This window comes from Colletotrichum jinshuiense, chromosome 5, assembly GCF_051148585.1.
Source record: "Colletotrichum jinshuiense chromosome 5, complete sequence".
Classification (NCBI taxonomy): Eukaryota; Fungi; Ascomycota; class Sordariomycetes; order Glomerellales; family Glomerellaceae; genus Colletotrichum; species Colletotrichum jinshuiense.
The window spans coordinates 2,522,055-2,549,184 of record NC_139312.1 but is presented as its reverse complement, the minus strand read 5'-3'; the positions used below and the strand labels follow the sequence as shown (position 1 = coordinate 2,549,184).

The 27,130-nt window shown below is 57.0% G+C and overlaps 4 protein-coding genes across 4 annotated transcripts; 3 read left to right on the top strand and 1 right to left on the bottom strand.

Moving 5' to 3' along the window:
* EsH8_V_000641 (uncharacterized protein) lies at window positions 1-561 on the top strand (the record flags this gene model as incomplete). Its single annotated transcript, XM_083273157.1, has 1 exon — window positions 1-561. The coding sequence occupies one exon, from the start codon at window positions 1-3 to the stop codon at window positions 559-561; it is 561 nt and encodes a 186-aa protein (XP_083125872.1).
* Window positions 562-3,419: 2,858 nt separating this feature from the next.
* Window positions 3,420-6,041, top strand: EsH8_V_000640 (uncharacterized protein; the record flags this gene model as incomplete). Its single annotated transcript, XM_083273156.1, has 1 exon — window positions 3,420-6,041. The coding sequence occupies one exon, from the start codon at window positions 3,420-3,422 to the stop codon at window positions 6,039-6,041; it is 2,622 nt and encodes an 873-aa protein (XP_083125871.1).
* Window positions 6,042-9,183: 3,142 nt separating this feature from the next.
* On the top strand, window positions 9,184-11,578 carry EsH8_V_000639 (glutamate--cysteine ligase; the record flags this gene model as incomplete). Its single annotated transcript, XM_083273155.1, has 6 exons — window positions 9,184-9,194; window positions 9,265-9,337; window positions 9,428-9,493; window positions 9,557-9,708; window positions 9,790-10,498; window positions 10,547-11,578. The coding sequence occupies 6 exons, from the start codon at window positions 9,184-9,186 to the stop codon at window positions 11,576-11,578; spliced, it is 2,043 nt and encodes a 680-aa protein (XP_083125870.1).
* Window positions 11,579-25,303: 13,725 nt separating this feature from the next.
* On the bottom strand, window positions 25,304-26,919 carry EsH8_V_000638 (GATA-type transcription factor; the record flags this gene model as incomplete). Its single annotated transcript, XM_083273154.1, has 4 exons — window positions 25,304-25,486; window positions 25,545-25,853; window positions 25,901-26,780; window positions 26,888-26,919. 4 exons carry the CDS (start codon window positions 26,917-26,919, stop codon window positions 25,304-25,306), a joined length of 1,404 nt encoding a protein of 467 aa, XP_083125869.1.
* Between the last annotated feature and the right edge of the window lie 211 nt (window positions 26,920-27,130).

The following is a 27,130-nucleotide window of genomic DNA, read 5'->3' as shown; positions in this document are numbered from 1 at the left end:
ATGCGCGCAACCTTTTTATACGCTGGCTTCTATATGCCAAACATTTCTGGTACTAAGCCACCCTCTGATGCCGAAAAGGGAGCTGCAGTATTTATAAGTCCAGGAGGGATGTTCAAGCCAACGCCGCCATACAACCACTGGGTCTTTTCGCTACCTGCCTCTGCAAAGGCCATCATTCCCTTGTATTCCACAGAAGACACTGGAAAGTGCATCAAGGCCGCAATCTCGAACCAAGACAAGGTCACTGGTGAGCGCATTCTTGGCGCTACTGCGTACATGATTGTTGAGGAGATCGTTGATGGATTCAAGAAGGTCTTTCCGAACGCGGGACGAACCGCTAGCTACCATACAGGGGCCGAGAAGAGCTTCAGGGCCGGACTTGAGGCCGTTGGAACGCCTAGATACGTTATCGATGAAACATACGAAAACATGGTTCTCCTGGGCGGTGTCGGCCTGTACGCCGGTGATTCCCTCAGATGGACACACGGTCTTGTTAAATATCACTTAACGATGTGGGAGGAGTATGCTAGGGAATCTGAAGGGTTTGCGAGTTCGAACTAAGTAGCCCATTAGTAACCAGCCAAAATATACACCGGTAGCTGGAAAATGCCTTCAACCAGACTGCATGTGCACTCTATTGAGATCCAACAAGGAATAGTGTTCATTTTCAAAAAGTCGATTAAAGAACCATCGATATTCTGGCCAGTGATGCATACCTATATTTAAATGTATTTTGCCACCTGTTTCTTTGATATTATCAAAACGAACTACAGAGCGATTGTAATGTTGCATGCAATTGGATCATTACGCACTCTAGATGCCTCTTGAATCCTTATCAGCAACAGATCAGTCGCGACATTCATGACTGAAATACGCTGTCTCCCTAAGCTGAAATTAGAGGAATCCCCACATTCACAGCCCGGTCTCTGAGTACCGCAGAAGACGAAGTTTAAGATTTATGACTCCGGAAATCGTAACATATGCTTCAAAATTAAATCGGATGTGAAGTTATATAAGTAACGAGATGGCTCTTGGCAGAAAATCAATTTTGTTTGGTATCACTGCAATCGCACATATGCATCGATTGTTCATTAGTTACAGGTTACAAATGTAATCTGCCAATGGGAGGGGGCTTCGTGTTACCAATACAGGTAAGACCAGTCAACGCACTGCTTACCTCTTTCATACGAATGCATAATTATGGCTTGGCGAGACATGTAAATACATTGGCGCTAGCGATGCAAGACTTCACGTGCCACTCATACAGCCTGGCACGATGCTGCGAGCTCTTTCAGCTTGACCCAAAACGTAGTCAGAACGGCACAACTTCAGACCGCGCTCCGCTGCGGCTGAAAGGGAGGATGCACATGCTTTATAGCTCTCAGCCTCGAATCCCAGACCGCCCAGAGCATCAAAACGCCTTAGCATCCCTAGAGTCCGGCCCTAGAGAACAGACCTCTTAGGAAGACTCGAGATTTGAAGCTATCATGGATCCCAACAGGAACTTGCCGTATTTTCCACCGCCCCCTGGGCAGCTCGGTGTTCCTCCACCTCTCCCGCCTCGCTCGCCGAGTGTGGCTGCTGTCGCCCCTCCATCGTTCAACACTAACCTACCATACCAACAGACTCAGCACCCCCAAGCTCCTCAGTCTTTTGGATACCAGCCTGCCGGTCATTATACACATACAGCTGCAACTCCTTACAGTACCCAGCCATCACCCACCATTCCAAGTAGTTATGCCCCTCATTCTAGCTACCAGCCAGGGGTTCCGTTGCACAATGTGCCTCCCCACGCGTCTTTCCCCTCCAATGAACATTACGCAACCCCAGGAGTCCCTTCGTACCAAGCCCCGGTGTCGACGACGCCTCAGACCCCTAACTCGTCGAACAACTATATGCAACAGACTGCATCATTTTTCTCAAAGCCTCAAAAGGTTCTTGGCTCGTACCAGGACATCAAAAGCAAGGCTCGCGCGAAGCTATCACAGTACCTCACACAACCTTCATCGCATCCGGGGCAGCCTAGTCATTACCAGCCTCATAACGGTCAAACCCACGCTGCCAACTCTGCCACTTCGCCCGTAGTCTCACCGGTCAACGCCTCCCAGGAAGCCACACAGCACTATGCCCAACCAAGCCAGTACCAGTATCACAATCCGGGAACTACGCCACCAGTGACTGGCTCGGTACCAATTCCTCAGCCTTATTATGACCCCAATCTCACAGCCTATGGACAAAACCCTCAGCACCATCCGGTCCCCTTGACAGCACAGCATGGGCAACCGGCCTTCCACCCCCCAGGATACAACAACTCGGCTCCTGGGCTGCAAAATGCTGCTGCTTTAAACTACTATCCCGCTGTCTCCTCACCTAACCCTCCCGTTCAATACCATCAGAGCTACACTCCTAGCACCGTTCCGCCAGACCAAGCACCTTTTGTCGCCTCTCCAGGATCACCTACACCGCCAACGATCGCACAACAGCCGACCGTGGCTCATTTCTCCCAAGTTCAACAGAGCCAACCAAGCTATGCGCACCAAACCGGAACGGAGAACTCTCCCGCATCCCTCGTTAGCTACGCGATACCTAGCCAACAAGGAGCCGACCTAAGTCATCTCTCCCATGTTCAGCAGAACCAGCAGAGCTACGAGCACCAAAACAGCACCGAGAACTTCCCCGGGCCCTCCATTAGCTACGCAACACCTAGTCAGCAAGACTTTACCTCGGGTCATTTCTCCCCAGTCCAACAGAGCCAGCAGGGCCATGAGCCACAAAACGGAACGGGAAACTCTCCCACAACCCCCAATAGCTACACAGTACCTAATCAGCAAGAAAACGCCCAGAGTACTTCTTCCCAAGTTCAACAGAACCAGCAGAGCTATGGGCAACAAAGTGGTACGGGGAACCTTCCCACACCCCCCATTAGCTATACGATACCCAGTCAGCAAGAGGTTGCTCAGGGTCATCTCCCCCAAGTTCAACAGAGCCCGCAGGGCCAGCAGGGCTATGGGCAACAAACCGGAACTGAGAACTATCCTGCGCCCCCCATTAGCTACACAGTACCTAACCAACCAGAAGTCGCCCTGGGCCATTTCTCCCCAGTTCAACAGAGCCAGCAGGACCATGAACCACAAAACGGAACAGAGAACTCTCCCGCAACCCCTGTTAGCTACATAGTACCTAACCAGCAAGGACTCGTCCCGGGTACTCCCTCCCAAGTTCACCAAAGCCAACAGAACTATGGGCAACAAAATGGAACGGAGAACTTCCCCGCACCCCCCGTCAGCTACGCGATACCTAGCCAACAAGGAATCGCTCCAAGTCATCCCCCCCAAGTTCAACAGAGCCAGCAGGCCCAGCAGGGCTATGGGCAACAAGTCGGCGCTGACAACTTTCCCGCGCACCCCAATAGCTATTCAATGCCTAGTCAGCAAGTCGCCCTGGGTACGTTCTCCCAAGTTCAACAGAACCAGCAGAGCTACGGGCAACAAAACGGCGCCGAGAACTTTCCCGCGCGCCCCAATAGCTACACGGTACCCAACCAGCAAGAAGCCGCCCAGAGTACTTCCTCTCAAACTCAACAGAACCAGCAGGGCCATGAGCCACAAAACGGAACCCAGAACTTTCCCGCACCCCACACTGTGGCTAACCAGCAAGAAGTCGTCCTGGGTACTTCTTCCCAAGCTCAACAGAACCAGCAGAGCTATGGGCAACAATATGGTACGGTGAACTTTCCCGCGCCCCCCAGTAGCTACGCAGCGCCTAGTCAGCCAGAAGTAGCGCAGGGGCCGCCGATGGACGCGGTTCCGCCTGTCCCGCCTTCGGAGACCCGGCCTCCGATCGCCGAAGTAGCAACGGCGAGCGTGTATTATCCGCCGCCGCCGCCGCCGCCAGCTGCTGTAGAGGCACGCGCAGATGGACAATGGGGCAACCAGCCTGGGGGCCCTTGGTCCTCCGGGCCACACCTGGCAGGCAGCTCGCAGCCCGCAGCCATCCATCCGCAGCCGGCAAACGTCTATCATGCACCACCACCACCTCCTCCTCCTCAACTCCCGGCTCCCAGCGATGCCGTCCCCGATGGCTCGAGCGCTCCCCGCCAGGGACCCCCGGCGCAAGGGATGGACCAGATCGCCGCCCACCTGGGGGGCATGACGCTGCAGGACACGGCCCCGCCGCGGGCCGCGCCCCTGGGCCTCGAGGACGAGGAGTTCCACGAATGGGCGCGGCCAATCCCCCGGGTCAGCGACGACGGGGCGCCGAACGACGCCATCTGGGAGTGCCCGGAGCAGCGGGAGCTCGACTACGAGGCGGACTGGTATCACCTGGCCGAGGAGGCCCCGGACTTCCTCGTCTGCACGCGCTGCCACGAGATGTACCTCAAGGGGACGCAGCTCGCGGCCGCTCTCGAACGCGTCCGGCGGGCCGCGGGGCGGTGCCGCTTCAACGTGCCCCGCGTCACCAGGCTGCTCCTCCCCGAGTACGCCAAGCACGGGGACGACCGGCCCATCCGCGACTTCATGTCGGCGCGCCTCGGCGTCCAGGACTGCAAGGGGCCGCAGGGCGCCACGGGCAAGGCGGGGATCAAGTGGTTCAAGACGCTCGAGGGCCGGCTCGACGGCGTCGTCTGCTGCGAGGCGTGCCACGAGGACGTCGTGCTGGCGACGCCGTTCCGCGACCGCTTCGTCGCGCACGACGGGACCCAGGGCCCGGACTCCACCTGGGCCTGCGACGTCTGCCTCCCCTTCGTCGGGCGGACGCTCGTCAAGTTCGGCAGGAGGGCGGACGGCGACCCCTGGGAGGACTGGGTGCAGGCGACGGTCAAGCACATGAACCTGCCCAAGTGCGAGAAGAAGCCCGTGTCGCAGACGACGCGGCGGTGGGTGCAGCTGCGCGGGGGCCAGCGGTTCCCGGACCTCAAGATCTGCGAGCGGTGCTACGAGGAGACGATGGCGTACACGCCCATCGGCCTCGAGTTCGAGCTCGCCGCCCAGGCGACGAGCCACACGGGCCTGGACTGGATGGACCAGGCCCTCGGGTACCGGACGAGCGAGCCCGAGCACTGGAACTGCGGCTCGGCGCTCATCCCCGTGTACGTCTCGGTGGCCGCCGCCAAGACCCAGAGGGACATCGGCGTCCTCCTCCGGGCGCTGGAGGTCATCATGCCCGCGCCCGCCTGCACCGCGCAGGGCATCGTCGGCGGGACCTGGTACACGCTGGCGGGCGGCGGCTGCGAAGAGTACAACCTCTGCGCCGCGTGCCACGCCGCCTACATCCGGACGTGGAACCTGGACCGCTTCTACGAGCGGCGGCGGGTCGACGACGACGGGGCCGCCGGGGACGGCGCGCGGGCCGTCCTCTGCAGCTTCCACCCGACGGCGCCGCGGTTCTCCCAGCACATGTACCGGATGCAGGAGGGCGTCGAGACGGGCGTCTGGTCCCGGTACGCGGGCTTCGCGCGCAGGTTCGACGGCGTCCCCGAGTGCCCGAGGGAGACGCAGGTCGGGGACCGCAAGTGGTACGGCTGGGACGACTGCACCATCTGCCCGGAGTGCTACGTCACGTTCTGCAAGGGGTCGTCGCCGGCGCCGGGGGTGACGATGGACTACGACGGCGTCGTCGTCGCCCAGACGCGCATGTGCTGCATGTACTCGCCCCGCATGCGGCAGAAGTGGACCGAGGCGTGCCGGGCGGGCAGCGGCAAGGAGCTCGTCGAGTTCTCGGTGGTGCGGCACGGCGTCTACCGGGAGACGGTGCTGCAGGTCCGCATGATGCGCGACATGCAGCAGATGAAGATGATGATGGCCATGAGCGCCGGCTTCTCGAGCATCACGTACCAGGGCATCGAGAGCCTCAAGGTCATATCCGGGACGACGGACGGGTACGAGCACGGCAACAGCGCTCTCGGGTGGCATGCGACCGAGGAGGGGGCCACGAGCGCCATGTACCGCAACCAGATGCAGGAGGGCATGAGCCAGGCCAACAGCGGCAGCACTTGGATGATGATAGCTCAGCTAACCCAAAAGTGGATGGAGTTCGAGTAGGGGGCAGGGGGGGAGAGGAGGGGGTAGCCTGCATCTGTACCGGCTTGACACGCCGTCATTCTACATTTTTGTCTCGGTGTCTTGTTCGATGTTTCCTTGGGCATACTGTGCCATTCCTCTTGGCTATGGCGTGCCCGGCCCAGAGCTTTAATCAGACGTCGGCTGCAGGGATGGCTTCTCTCGGGTCTATCCCACGGAGGTCTCTCTCTCTCTCGCAGTTCTATCGCCTTCGTTGATGAGACACGACTTGGTTCAGCCCAGAAGTTCTTTAGCTAGCTGCCGCGGCTATTACTACTACCACTAATACCAACTACTATGTCTATCCGTAATGAACCTCCAGTAGGCTAATAATGCGTGCATCCCACCAACACACGGGTCAGACGTCGGCCCCGTCCGTCAAAGAAGACAAGAGAGCGGGAAGGAAAAGACGAAGAGGAAGAAGAGGAAGAGGAGTGAAATTCTCGAGGATTCGAATCTCCGTCCCGAGGCATTGCGTGCTGGGCCAGCTACCCCGCCACCAAAGGCCCCCGGGCCCCCGATTATGGAGCTTTCCCTCCTCCTCCTTCATATGAAACTCGGCAGGGCCAGACTACAACCAAGGGCGGGAAGAACCAACTTGGAAATCGCCGATGCAAAGAAGGACGCCGCCGGAGAGAGGAGGGGTAACACACAAAACACATAATGGCCTGACTTTTGATCACCCGGGTGCGAGAGGGCGAGAGGGCTGCACCGGTGCCCGAGGGAGGGAGTCCAGCCCCAACAAGGGTCGATGGGAGCACGCGCGCGCGCGGCTGCCTCGCTTCTTTCCCAAAGGCAAACTTGCGGAAGAAAGACCAGGGGGGAAAAAACCATGAAAACCCTTGCTCGACTCCGGCTTGGCCTTCCGAAGCGGTTCCGACCCCGACGTGCAACCCCATGTCCTTCCATCGGCACGGTCCAGCCGCGTGGGAAGGGAGAGGTTCCCAAAGCTCAGGCGCGAGAGGGAGAATGAGAGAGCGAGAAATAGTAAATGGGAATTCGAGCATGGAGGTAAACCAGAGGACATACATGCATGTATGTATATGAAAACCCACCCTATCGACGTGTGGGGACTGCAGTCTGCAATTCCCCTCAAACCAGTCTTACAATCATATAGCCTTTTCAGTCCCCGAGTCTCGATAAAGATCCCGGCGGCCGAAAGGGAAAAGGGCAAAACGGGATGCTACATAAAGAAATGTAAAAATAAAAGTGTCAGCAGACCCCCTGTTCCGGCGCGGTCCCCCCATCCCATGACATACATGTTGGGGAGTTTGGTTCAAGGCGTCGTTGTCCAAAAAATAAAAAATAAAAACCGTCAATCACCCATCCGCCGCCGCGGCCGCCCGCGGCCGCCATCGGGAGGGGAGGAATGTGTCGGCGCCAAGGTCAACGGCAGCGTAAGAGAAATAGAAAAAACCTAAAGAGAGAACCCCACCGGCTGGGCCGTCATTCGGAACCCCCACCTTTAGCCCGACAGGGTACCTAGGGGAAGAGGGGGGACTGGGCTTTTTGACAGGAGGGGAGGGAAGAAGGCGGTTCCGGAACGTACACGCACACACTAATTACTTGCGTATGTACATACCCTGGACGACCTGCCTGCCTGCTTACCTGGGCCCGGCATTCACTCCGTCGCCGACATATGCAAGAGAGGCACAGAGAGGCACAGCGAGACACACACACAGAGAGTGAAAGAGAGAGACAGAGAGAGTCGGAGCTCACTCATCCCGCTGCATCAGAGCTGCATCGGCATCTGAAAGCCCAGTTTCAAACACCAAAAAGAAGACGAGGAAGAAGCCGAAGCAGAACAACAGTGAAAACAATGATAAATAAAGGGCATACCGGACACTCACCGAGAGATACCTTTCTCCGTTGCAAAAAAGCTCGTCGCATTCATCCCGACCTCCATCGGCCCTTCCGGTCCTTCCTTCCCCCCCTACCACCAACCCCCGGAATCATTTTTTGCTCAACACCCCACGTCCCAAGTCCCACATCCAATGGTCGTCGGGACCGTGGTTTAATGGACTCTTGGGAGAGGAAAAAAAAAAAAAAAACCACACGCACACGCACAAACGCAGCAAACGGCCCTCAAGGGCGTCTAAGCAACGCATGTGATTTCTAATCAACCCCTCCAAAAAACACATTTTACCCCTCCATCGAAACGACGACCCTGCGCGCAACCGCGCGACGAAAAAGGAGGGGCAAACGGCGCCGAAAAAATCGCAAAACCGCAAAACGAGGAAATAAAGAATCCGAAAAAATAAAGAATAAAAATAAAAATAAAAAACCACTATCACCACTACCCAACCAAACCCCACTCAGTCAACCACATCGCCACGCCCTTTGACAGCGCCGTTCCGCGCGCAATTACCATACCTTATTCCTCACTCCCCCCTCCCCTCTCTCTCTCCCTCCCGTGTCTATAACTCTTTTTCGACTCTCCCTCCCATTCCCGGCCAATCCCAACCTCCCCATTCAAATGCTGACGTGATCCGGCAATAAAAAAAAAAACCACCACACCGAAACGGGGGAACCCCCCAAATCACTGCATCTCAAAGCCAAAACAACCCCGCCCCGCGCCGTCGGGCTGAGCCGCAAACTACCATATTTGATAACCACAAGCTTCCCATTCGAGCAGCAGCCGCCCTGGCCCATTGCGCAATCGCGGCGCTGAAGAAATCCCACGCTCGCGCAACCTTACCCTTCCGCCCTGTTTTGCTGCCCATCGCCCTGCATCGTGAGCCAAGGCCCGCGCCCGCGTCTGACGTCTCATCACGCATACCCTCCACCACCACCTCCTCCTCCATAGGCACCGCCCACTCACCCCTCACGGACCCCGTTGCGTAGAAGCCCCGTCAACCATACAGGTGGACGGTCAAGGCATCATCAACTCACCTTTTCCTCCTCGGTCTCCTTGATAACGACGCCTCGGACAGCTTCGGCCTCCGCTTTAAACCTTTTGAGTCTTGGGGCGTTTACTTTGTAACTCCCGTCATTGTCGAAACGCCGATCTCCGGGTACACCCGGCCCGTAGACTCCAAAATCCCCCGCCCTTAGAAAAAACAGCGAGGCAAAAAAACACAAACCAAAACAAAAGCTACCACCGAAAGAAAGCCGATCACCAACCATGGGTCTCCTGCAAGTCACCGCGCATAGCATCCTCTCAGAAATGAAATGGCCAAAAGACAAATCCTAACATTCCTCCTAGAGCCTTGGGAACCGCCCTAGACTGGCCGGATGCTAAACCGCGCGCTGGACAAGTTCGAGAGTGGGGAATCAAGGTTTGAGAGCTCTATCCCACATCTCCAGTCCCGGTCGGGGCTGGCTCTAGCTAGATCTCACTTGCTGATCCGAGTCTGTCTGTCCTGCAGCAACTCCTAGAGATATGGAACAAGGCAAAGGGCAAGGAACGCGATGCCTTGCTGTGGGGAGATGAGGTACGTACTGCCCGCGCCCCGTGTGCCTGAGGAGAGCCGCAAACCTCTAACTCATTCACACAGGTCGAGTATTTGGTCGTCACCTACTCAAAGGACGAGCCCAAGGTCCGTCTCTCCCTCAGGCAGGCCGAGATCCTGACGGCACTTGCCGAGAGCCCCGACCTGGCAAAGGAGGGAGGCTGCGTCCCGGACCTGCAGGACGTCGCCAGGGAGTCGTGCGTCCTTCTGTCCCACACTCACCCGACTTGCGTGTCCGTGTGAGCATGTGTGTGTGCTGCCGACTAATCATCCAATAGGACGACGACCCTGCCCGTCTTCCATCCGGAATTCGGCCGCTTCATGCTCGAGGCCACCCCCGGCAAACCCTGGGGTATTGGCTTCAAGGAGCTTCTCGATGTCGAGCCCGACATGAAGCTGAGGAGGAAGATTGCCAAGGACCACATGCACTCCAACGAATACCCCATCACCCTCACCACCTTCCCCCGTATTGGCTGCCCAGGCGACTTCACCGAGCCGTATTACCCCCCCTCGGGCCCTAAGCTGCGGTCTCAGTTCGTCCCTGACGAGATCGCAAATCCGCACATCCGCTTTCCGACTCTTGCAGCCAACATCCGATGGCGACGCGGCAGAAAGGTCCAGGTCAACGTTCCCGTGTACCATGACAAGAACACCCCCAACCCCTGGAAGGACCCTACCGTCAACCACGACCTTCACAACTGGCCCGAGGACGACGATGTCCGCAACGGCGCGGCCCCCGACAACTTCATCCACATGGATGCCATGGCCTTCGGCATGGGCAGCTGTTGCCTCCAAATCACCTTCCAGGCCAAGAACATCACCGAGGGGCGCAAGATGTACGACCAGCTCAGCCCACTCGGGCCCATCTTGCTCGCCCTGACCGCTGCCACCCCCGTGTACAAAGGCTTCCTCGCAAACACCGACGTGCGGTGGAACCAGATCAGCCGAGCTGTCGATTGCAGAACGCCCGAAGAACTTGGTGAAAAGGTGAGGAGTCAACTTGCCGCTTGCCGTGAAAGCGACTGACAACAACAGCCCCTGAAAAATGATCGATGGCGGATACCCAAGTCCCGCTATGCCTCCAACTCGACTTACATTTCCACCGACCCTCGGCTGAGACCTGAGTATTTGTACCCTGACCTCGTCATCGACGAAGACATCAAAGCTAAGTTGATGGAGGGTGGCATGGATGACCGGTTGGCCACCCATTTCGCCCACCTCTTCATCCGCGATCCCATCGTAATTTTCGAAGAGGATCTTCAAGAGCTCGACCTCAGCAAGACGGACCATTTCGAAAACTTGCAGTCGACAAATTGGCAACACATGCGGTTTAAGCCACCGCCGGCTGATAACAGCATCGGCTGGCGTGTTGAGTTTCGTCCCATGGAGATCCAGCTGACAGATTTCGAGAATGCTGCCTTCTCGGTCTTCATGGTCCTGGTCACGAGAGCCATCTTGTCGTTCGACCTCAACTTTTATATCCCCATCACCAAGGTTGACGAGAACATGGAGAGGGCACACGCCGTCGACGCCGTGCTCAAGGAAAAGTTCTTCTTCCGCAAGAACCCCTTTTCCAGCCGGCATCGTGCCAACCAGGGAGATGAATCAAGGCCGGGCTCACGGCCGGGTTCTGCGCACCCGAGTCGCCCCCCGACGCCGGTTCTCCCGGTGGAGGATGAGTTCTCAGAGATGACGGTGAACGACATTATCAACGGCAGCTCGGACGGGGAGTTTCCGGGGTTGGTCCCGCTCGTGGAGAGCTACCTTGATGGCGTCAATGTCGACGTCCAAACTCGTTGCGAACTCGATACATATTTGCGGCTCATCAGCCAACGCGCCAGCGGCAAGCTCGACACGGCCGCCCGCTGGCTGCGTAATTTTATTGATGTCCACCCGGGATACAAGCACGACAGCGTCGTCGGAGAGGATATTCAGAAAGACATCATTGCTGCAGTCATAGCGATTGGTGAGCGGGAGACTGCAGGCAAGGGCTTCAGCGGGCTAGACATCCATGGTCTTCCAAAGTTGCTTGGCAGCTTCCGTCGAGGCTGCGGAGGTTCGAACTAGCCTTGTCCTCCCAGATGGAAGGCATGCTACTACCGAGTTGTCGACCAATGAGCCGCTCGATGTAGAGCCCGTCGGATTGACAGGGGAGGGAGGTATGGGTGTCGTCAGCCACACTGAGTGCGCTTTCTGTGCCCGGGGGAGAATATAGTAGGTAATGAACTCATAGACTCGGACGTACATCGAGACAGCATTGCGAATTTCTCAAATGTCACCTTTTCTGCTGCTGGTGTGTGAGATGTGGCGATGTCAGCTGCAGATAAAGTTTTCTTCATGCAACCGGATATGTAGGCGTATAGCTTGATGTCGAGCCCACCTTGTGACTGGTTACGTATGTGTCTCGATTTGATGAGACTCGACGATCCTGCAACATTCAAAATGGTTCCTTCGCACTCGCAGTCTATATCTAACGCCTATCAGGACACAATGTGAATCTTGAATCGGGTCGCTTTCCCCTCTGACAGTCTTGGGTTTCCGCCGTTTACCAAGTACATACACGGTCAGGAGAACAAAACAACCGAGAGCATTGGACGTCATCATAGAGGTTGTGGTTGCGGTATCTGCGAATCGCTCCATGATTCGAGATGAGGGTTCCGAAACGACCAAGCCCTCTTTCCCAAATTACGTTTGTTCGGTGCTCTTGCTGCGCAGCTATTCGAGAGAGGGGATCTGACGGCTAATCTTTCCACAATAAACCATATCCATCTCTATAGCTGCAGTTGGCATATCAGCAACCCTTCCTTAGAGGGATTGACAGCAGCACTGTAGCGGTAGCCATGATGCATCTGACTAAAACAATGCATAAGGCCGTAACATCTTCAGCCTCTGAAAGCGTCTCGATACTGAGACAGCTAGCCACCCAAGTTTGACATGATGACTTGGCATCCTGGGCGCAAAGATTCTTTGAGAAACTTCCATGGTATTTCCACTGCAGCCGACGCTTGAGGCGCATGGCGATGCTCCGGCACGCTGGGACCGGCCGTAAGTCGAGATGGACAAATTGGAATGGCGCGTGTTGCTAGAGTTTATCGCGCCCAGTTTCCAGGAAAGGGATGACCCGGAAACCTGGTACTCCAGAGCCAGGGGTGTGTGTCTGTGGTGGGGAGGCGTGTAGTGCTATGCTTTGCCGTGCCCTGTTAGCAAGTCGAAGGCCGGGACCGAACATGAAATCGACACGGGGTTCGTATGATGGTTTCCCGCAATGGCGCAAACCTAAACGCTCTAGTTGGACCGAAATGTCTGCTGGACCGCCGTGTCTTGGATCCCTCGGCCACCGCACACGCCAAACAAGTGCGGTCCGAAAGTGGGAATAGATGCACCGGCAGTTCGGTCGAGAGACCATGTATGGCATGGTGTGCAAATGTGTTTGTTTTGTGACAGAACACGATGGTGTTGACGGTCTGACGCCGGGCTATTGCGAATGTGGGTGGCTTCTGAAGCCCCTGCCACCACAAAGGCCAAATTTGCTGGCAAATTATGGTGATTTCACGGCTACATTCCTTTGCCGACGAAGAGCCACGTTGCGTCCAGGTCAGCCGGACGTCTGTGGCTGTTTTAATGCGATCTTGGCTGTCAAGCCGCCCAGATCAACCCATGCCAAATCTGCGTAGTGAGGCACTATTTGTTGACCGGCGACAATGGTTGCTTGTGCGGCATGTCCCATCCACCGGGCGTCTTAAAGGAGCCGAGCCTGTCTAGGAGATGCGGACAGCTTCAAATGGGAGCCAAGCCACGGGCTGTCACTGGGAAACCCCATGGGGTGATGGTCGTGTGCAACAGCGGATCTACCTCTGCTTGGCAGTTTGACCTCTGCCGAGTGATGTGGCAGGACTAGCGAATCGCATCGCCTGGGCTTGGGGCCGGAGATCAAAATCAGGGCCGCAAATAATCTGGACGGATTCCTCTTCATGTTGTTCTTGGACGCCTCCTACGTCCACGGATCTTCCGAGAGAATGTGGCGAAGGCTGAACGGCGATGCATGGAAGGTCAGCCCAGAACTTGGAAGCTTCATATTCCTCATCTCCCTACGTTCCCATGTCGATAGCGTCGCCGCCACGCGATGAGATGAGGCAAGGAGGAAACACGCTGCCCGGTACGACCGTTCCTTTCTTTTGGCATGCACATTTCAGCTGGGTTCGGAAGGCCACGGCCAAGGCATGTCGCGTGGGAATCGTGTGGGCGGGCTGAAGGGGCTTGGAATGGCAACCGCAAAAGGTATTGATCGGCACGGGGCGCCATGGTTCGATTGCTGAACCATCATGACGTAGAAGGCTGGTCTGGAAGTGTGATGGGGGTTCGTACAACCCACGCTATTGATGAGGCATGTGTTAGCTTCCCGTGGGCGGGATTGGGTGCAATTTGGGACTGGCTCAGCAACGCGAGGCGGACTTTTGCGGTTGTTGGCCGGTTCGCCGTTCGTATCGACCGCCGGATCGCCGCGTGCGCATGTTTGGCAGCCGGTAGGCAAAGGACTAACGGACGGGTCGTAGACCAGTGTGCGCGGTGGTGATTGGCGCACGGTACGAGCTCGATACACACCCAGATGTGACAAGCTGCTTAGAGATTGGCGAGCCGGTTGGGCGGTAGCGCGGTCAGAGGCGGAATGGAGCCTACCCTTGCGCAGACACACGGGTGTCAGATCGTTTGATGAGATCCAACCAGATCGAGGCCCGGTGACCTCGTGGAATGCAGCGTGGGAGCCAGAGCAAATCGGGGACCAGGTGAGGGATGTCGGCGACAACGCATGGCGAAGCGAAGGGGGGGAAGCTAGGTCAGATCGTACGATACGGCGGTCCATGGGAAGCGCCAGAGCTCGTGCGCCAAGGTCAGGGTGCTGGTGCACGCAGACAAAGACCAGCCGGTGGCCAGGGACCTCCCACCCGGGGTAGCGTGGGAGTTCTGTCAGCTCCATGGGTTCGAGTCAGCGTGTTTGAAGGGTGAGGGGGGACGCTGTCGTTCCATTGTTGTCCGTTGTATCCGCGTCTGTCTGTGTGCGTAACCCAAGAGAGAGGAACGCCAGGCATGAGCAGAGGCAAGGAATCCTGGCCCATTTGGAGTGCTGGCAGGCAGCTGGAGGCGAGGGGTGAGAGCACATTCGTACCGTGTACAGGGTGCTGCCGCACCGGACTGCGTGCGTGCTATGGACCGAGGAAAGATGGGCCAGGCCCAGATCCAGGGATCTGAACAGCATAGCTTATCTGTTTTCGGGGCTTGGAAACCCACGTGGCTGGGAGAGGCACGGAGGTTTGTGCTAGAGCAAAGATCAACGGGCAACGGACGCTGTCTTGGTTGGCGTGTTGTGCTCGTTGTAGGCTAGGCTTGGCCGGGTGGCGAGGTGATTTCCAGGAAGGAAGGCTCTGGCAGCAGAGAAAGAAGCGAGGTGGCAGATTTGGCCTGGGAAGGGGCTGAGACCTGCTGGCTATTGGCGTTGGCTCTCCATCTGGGTCTCTCTGTTCTCCGAGTGTGTCGTCGTCCTCTTTGCCGTCATCGAGATCAACCGTGTCAATTCGACCGGCCATGTCGCGTGCTTTGGGTGTGTTTTCTTGAGGGGCGGCTTCGGATACGCTCTGACGAATCCGAGGTTCCTGGGCAGGAAGCGGAGGTGATGGGATGGGGGTAGACGCAGAGAGATTGGGAAAATGCCCTCATTGGCAAGAAGTGTACGTAGAAGAGACGATCGGGGCGAAGAGTCGGTCGGTACCTAGGGTACGGTACAATGGCGTGGCAGGGTCATCTGCAAGATGCGAACCCAAAGATCGGGTCCCATCCCCTCAGTTTTGGAAAGCTCCACCGGTGACCCCCCGTTGAGGAAGGGGGGGGGGATCTGGCAGTCGACGCAGGAAAAAGAACGGAGGAAGCTGCCCGTTGGTCAGGAAGAGCGCAGACCAGAGCAAGAGCAGACAGAGCTAGGCGGGCGATGTACCGCGGTACACAGGCACACACTAGTGTAGACCACAGATACTAGTCTAGACGAAGGAGGTACGGTACCTCTGGCTCGGGTTGGCGTCAGTGGGGTTCAGCGAGCCCACTATACCCTTCCAACCTTCCTCGTGTTCATCGGGTAGGCAAAAATGCATCGCGTTAGACGGTGATTGGCAGCGGAGCACCTTCACCGAGGTGGAGAAATGTGCCTGATCTTGCATGGCAAGGACATGGTGTGGGCGATACCGGTGACTCTGTGGATACCGGGCGTTTTCCATCGATTGGGCGACGCCTTCCACTCAACGCCACTAGGAACACACCAGGCAGAGTTGGAGGAGACTTTGAAGACAGCGACGGGGCCGGCCAATCCGCAAGAGGCAGCTTGTTCATCAGGCTTCATTCCAGAACAATATCAGTTTCAGACCCTGTGATAGCGGCCATGTCGTCGACGACGAAAGGATGGGGGGGGGCTCTCGTAAGAAAGCGGAAACGGAACGCAGTCATCTGGCCGCCTTGGACTCCACGATCAGATATGGGCACCTCGGCTGCACTTTGACATGCGGCAAAGGCGGCACTCGCTACGACAGCTACGACAGCTACGGCATGCCTCACTTCACTTGCGCTCCCAATGCTGCTGCCATGCCACAATGCCATGCCCTTGGCACACCAACACCAGACGTGAAGCGACGGATGACGGAAGAAAAAGGCAGACAGCCACCCTCGCCCTCTGGCGATGCGAGACACCTCGCAACCATCCTAACCATTGCAACCATGGCACCAAACCCTCCCACCCCCATCAGGCATAGACGTGAAGCCCGCTAAGAGGGTTGGCGATGGCGGGAGTCCGTGAAATCACGCCACGCGCGAGTCGTGAGATTTGGGGAAATGGGACGAACATTTTTTTCGCCCAGCAGACACCCAGAGAGAAGAAGCCTCTCTGCGCGTGCGGCCCTGTTTTGTCTTCCCTGCTAGCCCGCCCTCCACCCTCCGCTCCCCTCCCCCTCGAGGAGCATTTCGTCCTGAGGTATCCATGTCCTCCCTCGTCCGCCTGGTCGTGTCGTGTTTCTTTTCTTGGCCGGACCGTCGGTTGTGAGTGGCGGGATGCCTGCCATGGGAGGATCCACCCCCGTTTTTTTCCCGCCCAAAAGTGAATCGCAATCAAATCGACGCAAATCTGCGATCGCATCCGGGGAGCCGCCGGGGTCCAATGCGGACCCACTCTTGACCCAGTTGGGTAATGACCTCCAGGGAAGCCCGGTCCTGTCGTTCCTTGGAGCGCCCAAAGTACCACCACGTACCGCGCGTGTGCGCCTCGCACACCCCCCTCCACCCCCCTTCGAGGTTGCATTAGAGCACCATCGGCCCACCTAAAATAGCGCCGGGAGTTTAGCAAGAGGTTCCGCGATCGAGCTGCTAACCCTGTTGATGATCTGATTTTCGGTCCCCCCTGTCAAGTTTTGGATGTTTCCCTTCGTCTGGTCCAAGTGCCCTCTCAGCGCCGTCTCCAACAAGAAAGACCCCACCCGAAAGCCGTCTGAATTGCAGTAGTGTCAACCATGGGTAGTGCTGTGCGTGCTGAAGCGTAGCGCGCACCATTCACCCAAACCTTTTTCTGCTGCAGGCCGCTTCCCTGGTCCCCTCACGTCAGCAGGGAATACCATGCTTTCGGGTCGACGACGGCGCCCTTCCACAAGGTTTCCATCCAGGGATGCCACTCTGGTCCACCAGATGCATCGTCGGCACGTAGGGATTGTCCAGATGCGCTCCTTCACTATTGAGCATGGAGTCTCGAGCTATTAATCTATCAATCTACGCAGCATTTCGGATTTCCAACCAGCTGACGGACACCCAAACATGCCGGCTTGGCCCGGATGGAAATAGCATGCCAAGTTGCAGGACAGGACAGTGGGGGGGAGGGGAGGGGGGAGGTCGAGCCGAACCAGGCGACGCGATGTGAACCAGAGTTTGGTCTGCCTGCCTGCCTGCCTCTCTTTTGGGGTGGGGAGAGGGGAGTTGTGCTCGCCGAAAGTGAGTCCGTTCCGAAGGGTCACCGCGGCAGCGGGAAGCGAGGGGACGAGGAAAAGAAACGTGCGGCAGCAAGACCCGGGGCAGAAGCAGGCGCAGAAGCAGGACCAGGAGCGGTGCAGGAGCGAGGTGCACGTCGCCCGAAGCGCGGAATGGAGACTCTACCTGCCACAGGCCCAGCAAGCCCTCCTCTTCGCTGTCAGCCACCACAGCCATCCGGGCACACACCCCCCCAACCCGGCCACGGCCATCATGCGGAGGCACCTCCGGCCTTCACCAGAAAGAGGATGCTCCGTCTAGTCTTGTCCCGCCTCGCTATCTGTCGCGCCACCTGCTCCTGTCTCCCAGCTGTACGTCGCCGTGCGGCGCCATCCAGACTAGCCCTTCATGCCGACCGACGGCAGACTAGGAATGACACAGGCCGTGTTGACCGCTTCCCACCACCATGGCCGAAAGCGATGTGCCATTTCTCCCCTTCGTCGCCAGCCCCTTGGCGCCCGTCATATCCACTTTCCCATGCGAGATGGACGAGATGAGCTGCCCGGCCTCATCTCTGCCCTGTGTCACCAAAAACTCAAAATGCACCAATCTCTAGAGATCGGCCAAAGGGGGAGCACGAGCACTAGCACTTCCTCAACCTCAACAGCATAGAATGTCACAGCACACGGTCCTTGAGCACCCAGCAAAATGACTCAGACGCCCGCTGCCCGGCCTATTGAGTACGCCGGCGCGGCTATCAGACTTCACCTCGTCGCTACGGCAAGCTTTCGCCCCATTCTCACCCTGGCCGTCTTAGCCCCGTCGGCATTTCACTTGAATGCATCACGTCTCGCTGCTGGGCAGGTAGCCTCCCCTGCCCAAGCGAGATTCACCCAAAGCTACGCATCTCTTGGGTCCCTTTCTTGATGGACACTAAACTAAACCATCGGCAATGTCCGCCCTGTCCAAGCAAACATGAAGTCGGGCGCCAACCTCATGACCTCCACCCCGCTCCCCGAGACGGGGCAGCCCATCGTATGTGATGCCGCGACGATGAGTCTTGTCCCAGGGCACTGAATCCAATACTGCCACCAAGTTTCGTCGGTGAGCCGGACCCTGGTCGATGCCCACTTTGGCCCCCGTCCCGATCCTCATAGACCTGCGCCGTCTCCAACCATCGCACCAGTACTCTCCAGACATATTCACGAACCCTCGTCATGTAATCCCGCTTTGGCAAGCCCCCCTTCTTTCGGTCAAGACAGTATGTACTCGCAAAGTACAGAGTAGTCTTCCATGTTCGCGTTCCTCGTACCCGCACAGGCGCGCCGGGCTTGCCTGGACCCCACGCTATATGCCATCGCTCGCCCCTCCCTCTCCGCTCGCGATACAAAGATCTCGAATAGATGCAGATTCGCCTGCCTGCAGCTGTTGACTCTGATGCCGTCGTACAGCCCTGCCATGTGCCCTTGTTAGACAAGGGCACAGGCGACAACAGCCATGCGCGATTAGTGTCACCGAGATGACTGACCGTGCTTCTTCCATCACTCGGTGAGGGTCAAGGCGCGGATGGCCGCCTCGCCTGCCCACACGAACGAGCGCTAGGATTGGACGAAGGGGGGACTATTGAGACGACGCAGCTCGCAATCCCACCACCATGCGTCTGTCGACGTAGGGTGCCCGGAGACATGCGGTTGCAAAGGGTTCGTCTGGACCGCGGCGCATGGGGGAGGCAGGACGACGCAGGAGACGCCACCTGTACGCGGCCATTCCTCTTCCATGCCAATGCCAGCCGGGCCGGAGCCGACGTCTGACAACGTTGTGCATGCCGTGCACACCGAGTCTCCTCCCCGTATGCCCCATGTCGTAGTCGCCCCATGCGCGCCGTCGGTCTCGGAACAAGACAGACACATGCTCTTGGATGCCGGAGGCAGGCACGCAACGATACTGACGAAATGCGCATGCTGTCTTGTTTTTTGTTTGACGGATTTCATAACTTTTTTTTTGTTTTTTACTCCATTTTGCCTGGCTCGGAAAGTCTAGACCGACGACATCCACCAGAATACCACCGGAAGCCCCTTCAAATTCCCCCCCCAGTCCAGCTACTGGGCAAGCCCCAAACACATCCACGACTCCCATCAAAGTCAAAATCATTCCATCGGGACCGGGAATGTGACTCGTAGAATTTCGACCGCGTGGGTGATGCAACCATGACCGAAATGTTCCCTCCCAGGCCTGGCCCAGGCCCAGGCAGCCCAAGCCCTCTTCTACTCACCCCCCGATAACCCTTTTCCGTCGAAACGAGGCTCACACACCAATTCCTCGCCCGTCGTCATCAACAAGCCGGGAGGCACGAGACGAATGAGCACGCGGGACGACGACGACGAGGAATCATGCCCCCGCCCCCCCCACACACACACCCCATCTCGCCGAACAACAAGCGAAGGGCAGGCAGGTCCAATGTCAGCCGGCACGTACACGGCCCTCCATATCAGACAGTTTGCTTGTTTTCCTTCTTCCCCTTTCCTCCTGGGATATGTTTCCCTTTTCGCCCCCTGTCGTCAATGCCACATGGTGGTCGCCCTCTTCTCGAATCATGTTCTCCTCCTCCGCGCCCCCTCTGATGTCTCTCCCTCCGTAGAAACCAAGTGTCTTGGCGATTGGCACGGCCACCGAGCGCTGCACGAGGCGTCTGCGTGGCATGGCTGTTAGTGCGGATCGGAAATCAGACGTGAACCCCCCTCCCCCAGGCTTGTCAGCCTTTCCCTACCCGTTCCTCTTACGCATGACTGCAACCGTCTCGCTGGCAAGGGGACGACGACGACAACAAGGACGACACCTCTCGCCACCCGAGAATGTCATCCGTGCGAATCCCCTCTCTCCCTTGTAATGTACATGATTTGATATCCGCCAAGCCCTGGGAAACAAAAATAAAAATAAAAACCAGGGGACTTTTCGAGGCCAAGACATCCAGTCTCCTTCCCTCCCCTCGTCGGTCGTTCTCCCTTGCCTGATTGTATTTTTTTTTTTATTTTTTTTTAGTCATCCTCCCCGCCCCTCGGGTCGACTGGCTGACCCGAGACAAGACAGTGCCGACGGCGGGCGGGCGGGCTGGCTGGCTGGCTGGCTGGCAGCCCGTAACAATATTTTATTTTTTCCCTCCCCGTCCTTCTGTAGTAGAATAGAACAGGAACTAGAAGCCGTGGAAACGCCCGCGCCCTAGATTCCAACCGACGGGAGGGGGCATACTCTTTTTTCTTTCTTTTTTTTGGTGTCGTTGCCTTTGGTAGTTGTTTTGTTCCAACACAGCCCGGACTAGTTGGGATTGCGTTTTGAGATTCGGGGGAGTGGATCGCGAAGAGAAAAGCCAGCCCGAAAAAGAAGGTACGGGGCGCCCAGAAGGAAATGCTTCATAAAAATAACCAAGCCGAACCAGGAGATGAACGGTAGGGGCGGCGTGGTGAGGGCGAGTTCAGGAGAGATAGAGAGAGACAGAGACTGACTACGGACAACCGCAGCACCCAGAATAACACAAACTGCGACTCCTCACATCCCACGCATGAACTTGTCACGACATCGTGAACCCGCCCACACCCCCCCTTCAACTCCCCGTGAAACCCGGCTGCCTGTTCGATTTCCTCGCCTCGGTGTTCGCCGGTGTTGGTGTTCAAGTCCCTCCCTCCCTCTGCTGCTGCTGCTCGCCGTTGTCCCCTTGACGGCATCCGCACCGCTTTCACTCGTTATCGTCGGCGCGGTACGACGAGGCAAGTAAGCTACGGCCGATGCGCGGAACCGCTACCACCCTTTTTTTGCCTAAAACCTGTGCTATGCGAACATGTAACGGGCGACATATCGTGGAAGAAGCCCTCCCCCCCCTTGATTTTGACTTCGTTCGTGGAGCGGAAGCACCACGGGGGGTGGGGAGAGGTTTCCCGTGTTCAACAGAGGTTGCAAAAGAGTCCTTGTACGCCGTCTCACGAGACGCCGATATGAACAAGCAGACTACCCGTCTCTACGATCTACGACCCCCCTCCCTCCCACCACCACCACCCATCCCTTCGTTTTCGTCCATTCAGACCACACGCGCGCACACTCTATCTTGTTTTTTAAATTTTCCTCCCTCCCTCCCGTACGTTACAGACCCGGTCGCACATGCCGTACGCCCTTCTCTCCCGCGTGTATTGTGTCTCTCTCGCCCCGTGTCCCTGTGCTCCCCCCCCCGTGTAAGAAACGACGTTGACTGACTTGGACGCCTTGCCCTCTGGCTCTCGGTTTCGGCCCAGTTGCGTCCTGCAATGCTGCTCTGTCGAAATGCCAGATGACGGCCCGGGGAGGTTAGGGAACGGGGGGGGGGGGGGGGGGAGGGTGGTTCGGAGAGCGGGGATGATGAAGGACAGACTTTCATCCCACCCCCCCTTAGCCCCCGTTCCCTCCCTCCCTCCCCCTGCTTGACAAGTGCTGACACCGGCCGATGCTGACAGCAAGCAAGCACCCCATCAAACGTAGGTAAATCGGGGGAGGGGGGGGGCATACCCAAAAGATATGCCCCGATGCCAAGTCGTCGAAAACGAGATCAGATCAGAAACCATGACAACTGACAAGTCCACCTAGAATAAGCTGTCCCGCCGCCCCGATCCCCCTTATCCCTCCCCCCCCCCTCCTTCCCATCTCGCGCGTGAACCAAACAGAACGCCCCCTTCCTTCCATCTCTCGCTCTAGCTCCCCGGACCCCGGTACGTATTGTGCATAACCTCTATCGGACACACAAAACAAGGGAAACCCGCGCGCAGCTCCGATCCGTAGGGGACGAGAGACGGAAAAAAAGGGGGGAGAAGGGGGACCCTGTTCACCATCCAACAGCTGGGAAGTTGTTCCATGGCACAAAGCACGACCGGGACGCAGCACAAGCGCGCTCTGGCAAGGACAGCCTTGGTAGGCCCCCAAAGATGAAATAAAATCCAAACCAAACCAAACCACCACCGCCGCCCCCTACCGCCAAAGGAATAATAAACCTTCCTCCCACTTGCCCGAAACTACTTCCCCCTCCCCCCCCTCCACAAGGGGAAATAATACAATAAGGTACATCCCGAGCGCGCGTATAAGGCGTGAGTTAAAATGAAATGGACAAAACACTAAAGCCAGAACACGAATAAAAGAAATAAAAAAGCATTTAAGCTCTGGGGTGACAAGAGAAGGCTTCTTTTTTTTATCAGACCACCCCTCCCCCCCCCCATTTAAACCGAGTTTCCGGTCCAACAACTCCCCCCGGCACCGTCCGTCCCGACATCTTGTCCATTACAACGGCCCAGGAAAGAAAGGAAGGGAAGGGGAAGGAAGGAAAATGCAATAAAATAAAACACATACAACACGCAATGAGAAGTGGAGGGTAACCGGTCCCCATGAGATTGCTTCCTGGCCTGCTCCAATGGCCCCCCCTTCCCGCCAAGGCGTATCCGTCTCATTGAGGAAAAAAAGCGGCAACAATCAACGCATCGCCCATGCATCAATGTGACCCCATTCCCCCCCAACGACATGGACCGGAACCGGTAGCACGGGAACACATCGTCATGAGCCAGGGTGGGGAGGGAGGACGGAGGGAAGGGGACGGGGTGCGGGCCCTTTCCTCATTCCGAGAAAAGGAACACGTCCGTACCGTACAAGGCAGAAAGGGGCAATGATGGACGGAGGGGATTGGATTGGGCTGCGGCGGGTGGAGGAGGGATGGGGTGGATGTGCGTGAACCGGTCAAGTCGTGTAGCCAGGCCATCTATCCATCTCGGTGTAGCAAAAAAATAAAAAAAATTGGAAAGCATACTATATTTTTTTTGTTGGCAAAAACCGCTCCAACCGCCCACGTCGTTCAATATGTGGCCCCTGTTAAGAGATCTCGAGAGGGTGGGCCGCAAAAAAAAAGGGTGGGAGGGCGATATTTTATTTTTGTTTTTATTTTATTTTGTTATGTTTATTCTTTGTACTTTGCTTTCTTTCTCGTCCTGTCCTCCCTATACAACGCGTACAATACATGCCATACCGGGCGAGAATCACACACACATGCGCGCATATATATCCACGACCTGAAGTTCGTCTCTGGTCACTTCTCACAAACCAACCATCGGAGAGAGAGAGAGAGAGAGAGAGAGAGAGGCCGCCCCCCTTCCCCCTTCGACCCCCCTCCCCCCGACCGAGATTCCCGTTCCCGCTTATCACCACCCCCGGTAAAGGGAAAGAAGATACGCCCCGCCTCGCGTGGGTGCGCTGCGCGCGCCCGCGCGCGCGAGACGCGCTTTCGCAAGGTCACCCCGGCTGTACCCCCAAATGACCTTTTTTCTTTCTTTGCTTCCCAGCCCAGCCCCAAACGCCCCCCCCCCCCCCCGAGCCAAGGGACCCGCCGCCCACACACAGCTCTCGTCAACGAACCCGATGAGCTGTTACCCGTTCCGTCAGCCCATCGGGAAATTTGTCATGGCCGTCGTCGTCGCGGACGAAGAAGGCATCGCAGCATCGGGGTGGGGGAGGACGAGGGGCAAGGGGGCCGTGGGAGAGCGTCTACCCAGACCGTCGTTCTATCTCTTACGCCAGAGGGGAGAGGGATGTGGTCCGAAGACGCCTGGACGATGAAGTGTTCACACATGAGCGATCTGAACCAAACACTCGAAGCTACACACGCCCCTCCCACACATTCGAGGTCTTCCCAACTTAATCTCTGGAACCTGGGAACGGTGGGGGAACTGTCAAACACGTCGTAAAGAGAGAGGGAGATGGGGAAAAAAAAATTTACTAAAAATAATAAAAAAGGGTCGTTTAATTGCGTGTCATTTGGATGCCTGGGTAAATCTTAATGTTCTTCGAAATTTCTTGTGAGCCCTGTCTTTTTTTCGGACGAGGGTCCGATGAAACCCGCCTTCCCAGTTCCGTTTCTGCCGCCGCCGCCGCCTCCTCCTCCAAGTGGTATCTCGCCCTTCCGGCTACTCTTACAATTAAGTCAGCTAAAACTGTGTGTCCCCTGTAAGTCCATAGCCTGAATGGAATCCCCCGGGCTCCCGTAATGTGAAATAATAAGAAATGCCAAAAAACACGCGGCCTTGCGCCGGCTGAAGGTGTCCATGTTTGCAGGACGACACCGACACCACTCTCTACTTCCCCGTCCTCAAAGGGACTGGATATATGCTCTCGCCCTTTTGTCTGTTCCCCTCGCCAGAGACCCCGTAAGACACAGTCCAAGGAAAAAAAGAAATTGTGGAGAAAAGCCGGTGTTGCTTGCTTCGATAACGATGGTCTGTCGGGTCTGCGGTTGCTCGCTCTCCAAGGCGCTTCCTTGGCATCCGGTTTGCGTGGCGCCCGATTTTGTCTAAAAGGCCGAAGCTCCGCTCCTCTCACCGGATGTGAGAAAAATAAAATAAAAATGAACTTGAAAAACAAGGTAGGTCAAATGTAGTGAACGCCGCTAGATGAATGCCTTATCCGTTGGTGCCCATCCGAATGAATATGTTGAAAGAGCTGGATATATACAACCAAAGCTGTGGAAGTCGATGCCGGGTATTGAAAAAGTAAAATGTAACCAGTTTGTTGCTAGAGTATGAAGGGTAACGCAGTGCGGGTGCTGCTCGTTTGGCGACGTGCCAGTCGGTGGTAGGGGGGGTATCTGAGGTGTGTGCGTGTAAATGTGCGAACCGATCCGAATGCGATTTAGTATCGGTTGTGCGTGGTCCACGAAGCCAAAGCTTCCGTCGGTATGTACTATTTAGGTTTGGGATCCCCTCGGAAATAAATAAATAAAAAGGAGAGAAAGGATATTTCGGGTTTCTATTAGCTCCTCTCGTCTGAGGGCTTCGGCCGGATTGTTCGTGCTTCGAGCTGGCGCTTCCGCTCCAGCTTGGCATAATGCAGCCCACACGCGTTGCAAAGCGTTCGGGCGCCGTCGGGTCCACGTCGCCATTCTGGCGTATCGATTCGGTTGCAGCTGTGGCATCTTCCGGGTGGTGCGGCCCTCTGTCACACTTGGTTAGACTTCAAATCGTGCGGCCACTTGTCTCCCGGGCAAACTTACCCCGCGTCGCTTCTTGACCTCTGCGATGCCGTAGTTCTTGTTCATGCCGTCGTACATCGGCGTGTCCTCCTCTTCGTAGCCCTTCTGCTTGCCAGCCGCCCGCACACGTTCGTTGCTTTCCTTGACAAGCTGCCGTACCGACTCTAGCGAGTTTTTGATGTACTCGGCATTGTCAAGCATGTCGCTCACTTCACGTTCGGTAGGAAGCCGGTCGGGTAGCGGATGAGCACCGTGCTCCTCGGCCGCGATTCTGCCATACGCCTCGGAGAAGTTGTAAATCGTCCTCGTTGCACCAGCGATCTGCGTGAACTTATTGGTAAGCTTGACGGACACATGTTTGTCATCTGGACACTCACTCTAGAAAGGCAGTCCTGGTATCCCCAAGCGTCAAGGTGTCGGTTGAGAGTACGATCATACTGGCCGCGGGCGGGACCGTACTCGGCATGTTCCGCCTGGGGTGCAGGACGCTGGGCGTCAAAAGGCGAGGAGAGGGGAGGACCACCACCATGACGAGGCGACACAGGATATGCTGGCAGGGGAACCTGTCCAGGCGGAAGCTGGCTGGGGTGAGGATGGTTGTATATTGTCGCCGGAGGCGGAGCAGGATGCTGCGCGTAAGGACCGACCGGCTCAGTAGCCCTTGTGTCGCTCTCGCGCATGTGCTCGGGTTTGTGAGTCGGGCTCGCCTGGGCACCAGAGAAGCTGCTCAAAGGTGGAGGTGGCCGGCTGGCGTAGGGCGGAGGTCTCTGAGGATCCGAGATGGCTGGCAACACTTCTTGCCTGGGCGCGTAGGTTGAGGCAGGGTGAAGCGGTCTGGGTGAGTTCTTCTCCGTCGACGACTCGGCATACGACCTTGGAGGCCCATGTGCAAAGGGGGAGGAGGAGAAGCTTTGGGTGCCCGGCATGCTGGATGGCTGAGAGGGCGGGTAAGGGCTGGGCTTCGCACCAGAGATAACCTCGGAGAGGGAAGGAAGTGATTGCCGGTGAGGAGTCTCGGACTCGTCCGATGGTCGTCGAGGTTCAATCGGCGAAATCATGCCTGCGATGCTGGGTCCTTGAGCTGCGTGCTGGTAGCCAGAGGAAAAGGACGAAGGGTGGCCGTATGGGGTTGTGCTCGGGCTAATAAGGGCTGCGGTCGCCATGGCGGGGGCGTCGCGGTAGTGTCTTTCGAGAGGGTCTCTTGGTGGAGGATGACGGGTCGCAAAGCGATCAAGATTGCTGGCAGAAGGTGGACGGCTGTTAAATGGAAGGAAGTTGTCAATGTTTGGCCATGGGACAGGAAGGTATGAAATAACGAGCTAATGGGGGGTGGGGGGGGGGGCGTCCCAAAGGATCGAACCGACCTTTGCCTAGTACCAGATCCGCCCGCTTCCATAGCGGGTTTGCCGGGAGAACAGATGAATGGCGACTAGAACCCCAGATGTGATCTACGAGTCTCTGTGCATCTGACTCGACCAAAGCGTAAAAGAGACGACTGCGAACCTAGTCCGTGAGGGCGGTGTCAAGACGGGAGTCCGGTGAGGTTTGGTGTCGACAAGTGGAGATGATAGGGAGGATGGTTGAAGGTGGGAGGCTCAGAGTCATGT